The 10,437-nt window shown below is 39.6% G+C and overlaps 2 protein-coding genes across 3 annotated transcripts in view; one reads left to right on the top strand and one right to left on the bottom strand.

Annotated features, from left to right (window-relative positions):
• cUnh12orf43 (chromosome Un C12orf43 homolog) overlaps positions 1–630 on the top strand; it is a 2,628-nt gene extending 1,998 nt beyond the window's left edge. For both annotated transcript variants that reach the window (XM_079516545.1, XM_079516544.1), the window contains exon 6: positions 1–630. This exon is cut by the window's left edge and continues 363 nt beyond it. In XM_079516545.1, coding sequence (XP_079372671.1) covers positions 1–130 — 130 coding nt within the window. In that variant the 3' untranslated portion in view covers positions 131–630.
• Positions 631–736: 106 nt separating this feature from the next.
• Positions 737–6,971, bottom strand: hnf1a (HNF1 homeobox a; the record flags this gene model as incomplete). The annotated part of the gene is made up of 10 exons (XM_079516542.1): positions 737–978; positions 1,088–1,166; positions 1,483–1,604; positions 1,840–2,022; positions 2,519–2,660; positions 2,947–3,098; positions 3,304–3,509; positions 3,769–3,949; positions 4,605–4,804; positions 6,676–6,971. 10 exons carry the CDS (start codon positions 6,969–6,971, stop codon positions 848–850), a joined length of 1,692 nt encoding a protein of 563 aa, XP_079372668.1. The 3' UTR covers positions 737–847.
• Between the last annotated feature and the right edge of the window lie 3,466 nt (positions 6,972–10,437).

The following is a 10,437-nucleotide window of genomic DNA, read 5'->3' as shown; positions in this document are numbered from 1 at the left end:
CACTGTGAGTACTTCTCAGAATTGTCAAAGTAACCCAGTTGAGGACAACGAACCACCCAAAGTAAAACGGAAAGATAGAAAGAAACGAAAAGCCGCACATGGAAACACAGAGGTTGAGGCGTTGCGCTAACATCACGTTCTGGACTGGTCTGTTTGTAAAGTTATTGGATTGTTCATCTTGTTTGTCATACATGTTCAGGTTGGAATGATACAAGATGGGAAACATATGGTTGTATTAACAAAATGTTAATTAAGTTGACTCCACTCTATTTGGTCTTTGTCTGTTAAAAACTTTAAAGGCCCAATCCACAAATCCGAAAAAACGTTATTGGGGTGATTATGTGGAGCTGTGTATCTCAGTAGAGAGCAGTAAAAAAAAAAATGTCTTAATGCCATGTTGTAAAACTTGAAATGATCACAGGATTTATACATTATGGATAAGAATATTGTTGAAAGAAAAGACATTCTCCACTATATTTCTTTATATAAGTTGTAGTTTGACCCTGAGTCTACCTGTGTCCATAGATTGCATAGAAACAATTTACACAGTTTGTGCTGCATGTACAATTTATGAATATGCTTTACAAATGCTATTTTCATAATAAAAATACAGTTTTGTATTGATTTAGAGATAATTGCATCAGTCCTCATTCAATCATCCCTATCAATGTTCATATAGGGGTAACTGCTCAGCTCCAAAGAGTGTCCAGGATCACTCAAAATGACATGGTAGAATCCAGAAGTCTTAATCTGGAGATGGTCATGTCTTTGTTAGACATGTCTTGGAGAGGTACAGTAGCTGTCCATGTTGAGAGGATTTGTACGCTTTACAAGAACACGAGCGCGACTACTGTGCGGTAGAGACCATCTGTGTAGGAATGTAGGAGATGATGTCCGTTGGTGAAGGCGAGAGGAGGTGAGATTGATGACTGTCAGTGGACTGCGAAGCTGGATACAGCTCCAGGCTCCCAGAAGACACTGCAAATCAGAAAACGGTCAAGTCATTGACCATATCTGTCACTATTGCTGTACTAGTGATCCAGTAGTACCATGCAGATCTGATGGTGTGCTTCTGTAGGTGTTCTACCTGGTGTGGTAGGCTGCAGATGAAGAGAGTCTTCCTGGAGGGGTGGGTCTGTCTGTTCCTCTGTATCTGATGTTAGAATCTATTACAGACAAAAGTAAATGGTGACAATAAGACAGACATGTATGTATTTTCAAAAAGTTGCGATGAAATAATCGCACATGCTGTGATACAGTCAACATATTAACCTAGTCTTGTGAGTTGTGATAGTAATCTACAGATAATGGCAATGTTATCAAGTACAGTATTATGTACCTGAGCAACTAGTTGATCAGATGCATGCTGGCCATTTTGCTCAATAAAAGGGTATTTGGCCTATGAGTGAATTTTGTCAAATTGTTCTATCTTTATGTAGTTCCTTGACCCCTCTCCTAGCCCAACCTAAAACACACCAGTACCTGTCTGACTGCAGCCAGGCTGGTCAATGTTCCAATGCTGCTGCCATCAGCGATGACCATGGCTTGAGACAGTAGGCTGGATGAAGGGTATTGTGGCATTTCAGACTTTAAGTTGCTGTACACTGCAATAAGAAACACATGACGGTCATCTCAACAAACCTGTAATTGATTTTTCTTTTATGCCCTTGATGTGTGAATTACTTGTCACCATTATAGCCTGATACATACTTTGTCGTACAATAGTATTTTGTACTATACATGTATTTATTTGAGTGTAAAGTGTCTTGAAATGACCATGTTGTGAAATGCACCAGATTTAAATTAATATTTCTCTTTTTACTAGTACTACAGCCTTACTGTGACATGGAAGTTGTGCCATAGTTGCCATGAATGGACTGTGGCCCATGTGACCTGAGAGCTGTTGTGTTATTGATGGCTGGGATGCGGTGTGAAGCTGCTGCTGGAATGAGATTGGCTGGAGAGTGGTAAAACTGCCCCCCACATTGTTTATGACTGTCTGAGAGTGAGTAGAGGTCAGACCTGTGGATTAAAAACAAAAATAAAATATATAAGGATATATATATAATATATATAGGCAAATACATTGTTATTTTCTTCATAATTCATAGCATCAATATTATTATTGTTTTGCATTTAGATGACACTTCTGTAGAATTATTTTCAGTGCAGTGTAAACATGATAATGGTAACAGCTATACAAAAAAAAAATCTGTTTAGTGCTTACATTGCACAACAATATAAACAGTAAACAGAATTGAAGCTTGAATTAAAAAAAAATCTAAACATATTTTATCGAATTTGTGAAAGATCGCTATTAAAACATTATTCTCAAGTGATTCAGCCCTGCCTTCAGTGCCTTCCAGCTGTTTGCTGTTCTTCCTAAACACTACAACAAGGGATGCTGTAGTCTACACCATCCCTTGCTGTCTGTGTCTGACATGTCATGTCATTAGTATTACACTGCAAGGAAAGCCTGAGGGCAGGTATACGTTTCTTTGTGCATCGGTATCGTTACCTATAAGAAGGGAGGAATCTCCCAGACTCATGATACTGGGTAGGGAGGCCATGATGAGGCCATGGGGAGGAGCAGGCGATGCAGACAGACTGCGCAGTGATGTCAGAGTGCTGACTGGAGGCAGGGGACCTCCACCGGATACCTGGGAATGACAAAGAAAATAATTAATAATGATTGGTCTATATGTTGCTAATCTATGAAAAGTGTTTCACAGCCCTATAACCATTCATTTCCTGAAGTAGGCGCAACTATGTTTAATAGTTTCCTTTGGTTTACCATTACAATAATGAGCAAGTGTGATCATGTTTGTAGGAGAGCAACAGTGTGTCCCGAATCCCGATTTCTTTAAGCAGATTTACAAGCTGACAACCAAAAATCTGGCATTGGTCGTGATTTAATTATTGTGAGAGACCATGATGTGTCCTCACTGATTTAGGATGATGTATCTCCAGAAGTGTGTGACTGGGCTCCAGGTGGATAGGACTGGCCACAAGGCGTCCTCCTAAACCTCTGTCCTCACTGCCACCTCTGATTGTCACAGACAGATTGTCACATGACATTTGATGACTGTATTTCATACCTGAGAAAAAACAAGAATAATTATTAATTTAACTCTAAAGAGTGTATAGATTTAAGCAAATCAACCCATTTGGTTATATTTATTATCTATGGATCCATTTGGTTACATTTGTGCACTCTCCAAATCACTAATTGATAAATGAATACTGAGGATTTTACTGCGTACATAAAAAGAAACCACATTTTGAAGGTTCATAGTTACTTACTTTGCACAGGACTTGGTGGGAGGGTGTGGTGAGAGATAATTGCTGATTGGATGGGTGTATAAGGTGTGTCACAAGCGATTTTGTGTCTAAAGGCCTCCTCCTTACGACGGTTGGCGAACCAGTTATACACTCGGACCTCTGTGACTAGGTTAGAACCCAGACCAGCGAGCTGGGATGGAGACACACCTCTCTGGATGCACTCTGCTCTATTGGACGAAAACACATTCAATAAATTATAGTGAATTGAAAGTTATAAGAAGATGCTTAATACCAAAGTAATGGGGAAAGTTTTTGTAGGAGATGGAAAAGGTTAGCCTGGTAAACCATGAATTAATTAACTTGTGTCTTCTGCAGACCGGTCTGGCTGTCCCCAAACTCTGGATGGGGACTTTGCAGATTTCACTGTCACTAGTGCATGAATGACAATATTGCTATATTTGGTACATTTCATATTGTATATCTCACCTGTTGCACTCGTCCACCAATCCCTCTCTCTCTTCTTTGCTGGGGTTCTTCTGCCGTTCGTAGGCATGGAAGAGGATCTGCTGGGATGCGGGTCCCCATTTGAACCTGTTTCGCCGTCCCTTCTTGGTCTCATCAACTTGGTCCCCCTCAGATGTAAGGCCGTGTCTGGCATTGGTGAATTCTGGATGGGACAGTCAGTGAGTAAACCTTTTAAAAGATGTTTAGAAGGTTGAAGAACTCACCTTTATAAGGCTGATTCTCTATAATGGGGGTTTTATTGAGTGACTTCTCTTTATTATCATAAACATGTACTGTACAGTACACAGTATGTTAAAGCTGAAATCTGTAACTTTAATCTGCTACCAGGGATTCAAAGTTTTCAAATGTATATCTGATTTAATAGACCACGCCTGTTTGCTCGGTGAGGGAAAAAAAGCCAATCCAAATGCTTACAATGTGACATGATATGATGCGTAGATCGTCTTTCTATATAAAAGTAACGGGTTGAATAAATTTTGACACATTTTGATCCAAAATAAGGATGTTAGGTTAATGGTCTGATACCAAACATAATATCAAACATATCAGATTGTCTACATTTCCCAAAAGGAAATTCATATAGCATTTTTATTTAAGTTTGACAGGGATGAAACATATCCCTACTGGTCATAAAAATGAATGACCAGGGGTAATATCAAAAGCAGAGGCATGGAGTCCCTGAACAAATTGAACTCTGGAAATAATATTGTGCAAGTGTGCAACTTTTAGTTATTCTGAAATGAGAGCATACATGTTTCTACGAGGGTTAGCAGCTCCACGGCTGGCTGGATACTCACGCTGGCTAATCTCACATTTCTTCTTGATGTACCAGCTGTACAGAGAAGCCCTTTTCTGGTTCTTCATGGGCGTGCCCTTGTTCAGGTGCTGGGAGAGGTGTGACTGGTTCAGTCCTGTGGACTCTACCACCTCCCTCTGGGGGAGGTTGTGTTGCTGCATGTAACTCTTGACCAGCTTCGCAACACGCCATGGGTCCTCCCTGTTATAGATACGTACATAGGCAGTCAAACAATTGTCTTGGTATTTAATCTATTCTAAATAATGCACACCTGAGGTGTCTACTTTTAACCATATTAAAGTGGCTGTAAATTTTGCTTTACAGCCACTTTAACTATTATTATTCTGTATAATAATATTATTATTATTATTAATAATTATATAATAATAATAATAATATAATATTATTATCATTATTTTGGGCATGTCATCATAGGTGATATTTCCCCAAATTTCTACACACACAAAAAAAGGTTTTTCAGATAAACAGTGAAAATAGCTGATCTATAACGCATTGTGATGCATTTTGAGCTTGTAGAACAGCTATTTATGCTATTTGTTGTACAACAAAGTGTATATATATAGGACTTAAAGGGTAAAATACTTTTATTATAGAAAAGAAAAACCTTTTATTTCCGAGTGCAACCCTTCTCTTTATGATTTGTTGAACAGTTTATTAGGATAACATATATAAGAGTGGGCAGAACGTGTAACAGAAACAAGTGTCTAAACTACTTTTTTAAATGATTTATCAAATGTCGATGAGAGTTGTCTACTTTCAAGTCCAAGGTTTCTTTATCGTTATCTTGTGTACGAGTACATAAGAGTAAAACTTCCTCAGCCATTGCAGCAGCAATAATGTAATATTCCTTACCTTTATTAATTCTTGATATAATAGGCTACACTAGGCTACAATTGTATACGTATAACTCAGAAAATCATTGTAAAAACTGTGCTTATTATCATTGTAATATCACTATATTTGTAGTATCAATTATAGTGCTTGTGGTACGGACAAAACTAATTGTTGCTGTGGAGGAAATACACAGTAAAATGTTTGTGTTAGTTTAACTATGAGAGCGTAAGAATTGACCCATAAGGATCCACTGTTACGCTCACGGTTAAATGAACTCTGAGGATTTTTTTGAGTAGAGAGAGGCTTATTGACAGAGAGATAAGGGAGAATACAGCAGGTCAAAGTCCAACACGCTCAGATCTCGGCTGAGTAAAATACAACCCTTCTGTCAGCTTTATGAAGTCTAATGTTTAAACTTTAAGTTTAAACATGTTTAAACTTTCAGGCAAGTATAAACTAAATGCGCATCTATACATCCAGAGTGTGTTTAACTTTACCAAACAAAATACCATTTTGAATTGTAGGAGTTTTGTTTGTCAAAGAACATCTGTTCTCTACTTTTTATTTCCCTGTTAATGATTCAATCCTCTTTAAATGCAACAAAGCTTTTATTGTAATACAAGGATACATAGTACCTTCCTAATATAAGAACGTTTTATGTTCGAAAAAGAAACCCGCTTTGAGTAAACACTGTCTCAAATGTCCAACCCCTGCTCCATTAATCTTAACCCAAGCATGTAGCTTTTTTATTAAGAAATGGCTAGAGAATAATGATGGGGTGGGGTAATTAGTAACTAGGAAAGGAGGTACCCTCCTTTAAATTCACCTCAGAGGCCAGGAGAGATCGCAGAAAGAGAGACAGAGAGCGAGAGAAGGAGGGAGTTGGAGCACGAGAGAGGGGGGCGACAATTTTGAGGAATAAAACATAAAAAATTATGACATCAGGTAAATTAACAGTTGTTTCCAAATCTCTGGTGTATGTTTGATTCTGTGAGGAGTAAAAAGGTACAGGTAGAAGTGTGGGAATCAAGTCAGAGGGGTGATGACTATCTTGTTCAGCCTTTGTATAAATCGTAAAAATTATGCTTGCCTGAAGATGTCGTCCTGTTATTACGAGCACAAAATTACACCACTTTAAAAGAATATGGACACGATTATTGCACTGCTACAAAAGCGTTTCCAGAAGCGAGTGACCGTATGGAATGTGATCTACGTACTGCAGTAGCTGGTCCACTTCAGCCCTCTGTCTAGCTGCCTCCTCTGGCGGAAGCCGCTCCAATTCCCCGAATATTGGGGGTGGAAAATCCATTTCTCCTTCCTCAGAACTCTCTCCATCGCCCTTCTCTGGCTTCTCTGCTCCACCGGCTACCTGCTCTCCCTCCAGCTCACCCAGGGCTTGGACCAGGACGTCCCGGGACAGTCCGGAGTCTAGTAGGGCCCAGACCAGCTGCTCTTGAAGAGCAGACAGCCGGCTGGGCCTATAGCCTTCCCCGGTCCTCTCCTCTCCCTCCATTACACTGATGTCTTCCTTACTGCTTACTGCCGCACAAACAAAACACACACATGCACACACACAGACACACACTGCTCTCTTTCATGTGCACTACCATAGATAAACTCCAACCATACACAGCATATGGTCTTTTTTATTGTTATTTGTAATCCCTCTTCAGCTCAAGAGTAAGAGATGGTATGCTTTCATTTTCTCTGTTTGACTTTCCTTGCGATATGTTCGGAGCCGCCTGGTTTTAGCTCTCCACCTGCTGTTTTGCTTTCAAAGGTCAATTTTTTTTCTCTTCGCCCCCACCCCCCTTACATGCGTCCTGTGAACTTTGTCCTCGCTTTCTCAGTGCCTAACAGTGAACAAAGTGCATCAAAAACAAGTGAAATTAAAACAACATGCAGAGTCATATATCTACCAGTTTATCTCTGAAAACAAACATATGTACCAACCAGGCTGTTTTTGTTTTAAAGGGTGGGGTGGTGGACAGGTCTGTTGCTCTATCTGTTGTGAAATTCATTTTATTGCGTCTATGTACTGTGGTTTCACAGTGACACAAGGTTTGGCATATATCAGGGATGTTGTATTATTTCTGTTTGAATACAGAACATTCCAATCAAATCTCAACAATACATGAGCAGAGTGCCCAAACATCCAGCTTTACCCCCATTGCATGCAAGTACTTTACTTTGCAATATGGAAGTTGAATTAAAGCAAACATAGTTACTGATACTACTGGCAGAGCTGTAAACATGAATACTGATAAAAAATACTTCTCCAAAGGCACATTCATTGACTGAGTTGATCACATTCATATCCAAGGGGGTATATATTCATATTCATGCATGAAAGAATCAAATATAGGCCAAATATAGGCCAAACCGCCAAAGTATAGTAGGCCTTATGAATACAGGAAAGTGATTCACAGAGAAAACAAATGTGTTACCAGTTACCACCACTAGAGAGTGCTGTTGTATAAACTTGTTGAGCAGCATGTTTTCTAAAATAGATTTTAGGATGTGTGTATCTTTTGATTGAACTTATAGAATGCTGCAAAGCCTTTTGTGTACACATTGTTGAGTTCTATTGTTTATTGCTGTATATAAGTGGCATTTCACAGTAATCAAAAATCAGTGTTCATTTATCCACTTGGTTGATTTAGTCACATTTGTGCACTCTAGGTAAATTCATTGATTTTACAGGGTGGGGTGCTGTGCAGGTGTGTGTAAAGCAATGGTGGGCTACCTTTGAGAACCTTTGAGAATTGTTCTGTGAGTGCTGGTATTCTCATTTAGAGGTGTATTGTGTAGCTTTCTACTACATATTGTATACAATTGTGTTGCAGAATAAACCTTTTCATACATTCCATAGATGGCTTTATAGACTTGGCAGCACTATCATCAGTGTTGTGTAAATTCATGTTTTTTGTTTGTTTACACGTTGCCTTTTAACCACTTACACCCTCAATACTTATAGGGTGTGTTCGGATATGCACACCAGGAGCGCAGTGCGTTATATATCCGAACACACCCATAGTAAACTTGACCTTTGGTTCTGTACTTGGTTAGCTCGGTTTTTCCTTCTACACCTCTTTGCCGAATGTTTTCGGTGAATGTTTGCCCCAGAATACGGATGCTAGTGTTTAAGTTGTTAATGTAAAATAGATTTGGCAAGGGCTGTATAAAAAGTACCTATAAGGGTCTATTCGCACACATCTTTAAAATGTATGCTGATTTTACTGTGCATCTGTCCACCTGTTGACATTCTTTCCCTGCGGTACCAAACATCTAACTGGAAACTACTGCTATTAATGTTCAACTACATTATACTACTTTTAATACAAGACCAATTACTTTCTAGCAAGATGTCATTTAGAGGCTCACTGACCTTTTACACTAGTCTATGTAAACACAGGTACTGTATAACTATGAACCAGCTTGAACGGAACCCATTATGATTTTTTCCTATAGAAAGCATTAGGCAGGGTAATGGCTATAGTGTAGTTACTGTAATCCTACAGTACCTGTTTTTTGTGCTGAAAATGCATTATTTTCCCACTGCAATTTCAAGATTATCTCCCAAAGACTTGCTTTGTGTCTATTCTTCTTGTGTCTGACAAAAGAGAGTTGGTGGGGACGATAAGTTGTACGAGTGGAAATGAAAGAGGGCAGCATGAATGGAGGAAAGCCTTTGAGACTTAACACATGTCTCTTTCTCTATCTCCCTCTCTCTCTGTCTATATCTTCCACTCTAGAATCTGCTCTCATTCATTCTTTCTCTCTCTCTCTCTCTCTCTCTCTCTCTCTCTCTCTCTCTCTCTCTCTCTCTCTCTCTCTCTCTCTCTCTCTCTCTCTCTCTCTCGCTCGCTCTATGGATCACCTTGTCGCATTCTCAGGTTCAGCCTATCACCACCTTTTTGTGTGGAGCTCTTGTTACCCACCCTACCCTTGGGAAGATGGCATTGTACTGTATTTGGAAGGGAAACAGTGCTCCCTCTATCTCCCTGAGACATACCACTGACCTGTAATTAAGTCCCATTGTACTATTCAGGAGACAATCCTCACCAAGAGGGCCAGGGGGCAGTGTATGGATTTTAAACTGTTCACACACTGTTCTGACTAATGCACAACTGTACAAGCTGGGTCTGTCATTAGAAAAGGACCACACGTGGGATACAAAAGTAGGCTGCTTGCTTTTTTTCCACTGTTTTTTTCCCTTCTTTTTTTTAATTCAGGAAAGAATTCAAAAGCTATGTTGATTGGTAATTAGACAGAACAGAGATTGTTCTCTGCCTGCTGTCTCTCCAGCAGTCTCATTAGTGAAGGTCCTCTCTCTCTCTCTCTCTCTCTCTCTCTCTCTCTCTCTCTCTCTCTCTCTCTCTCTCTCTCTCTCTCTCTCTCTCTCTCTCTCTCTCCTCGCCTCAGCCTAGTGTGCACCCCGCCGCCCGCTACCCCTCTCAACCCCGCCATTCAACCCCATTGATCATGCATGCAGAAATTTAACACACCCCTTAATTCCTGTCCAAATAGCCCCTGTCCCACTTTCGGAGCCTCATCTGTTCATCTGCTGAGGGAAGAGAGTGTGGCAGGCAAAACACAGCAGGTGTCTATGTGGCTTTGGTCCTTCTACTGTTCCACTGTTGGCTGCTTGTATTGTTGGCAATCTGGGAATATTATGCTGTTTTTACACCCGTTGTATGCCGCTTGAATTAAAAATATATTTTTTTAGAAAAGCTGTTGTTTATTTGGAATGTAAAAAGTGATCAATATCACTCACACCAGCAGCAGTGAACCTGAAGTACAAAGAGTCTCATTCAGATATTCTAATCTGCAAAAGAACAAATGTTTTATGTTTTATGCTTCAGGATTCTGATGCTTGGTGCTTGTTGTGATTGTTGTGTAATCAAATTAATGGTGAACAGAAAATAACTTTTATAAAACTGTACTGTAAAATACCCACTGCGTAATGTGAACCCATG

Source organism: Electrona antarctica, assembly GCF_951216825.1.
Source record: "Electrona antarctica genome assembly, chromosome: 12".
NCBI classification, from domain to species: Eukaryota; Metazoa; Chordata; class Actinopteri; order Myctophiformes; family Myctophidae; genus Electrona; species Electrona antarctica.
Note: the sequence above shows the minus strand (reverse complement) of the source record. Positions and strands in the feature narration are given on the sequence as shown.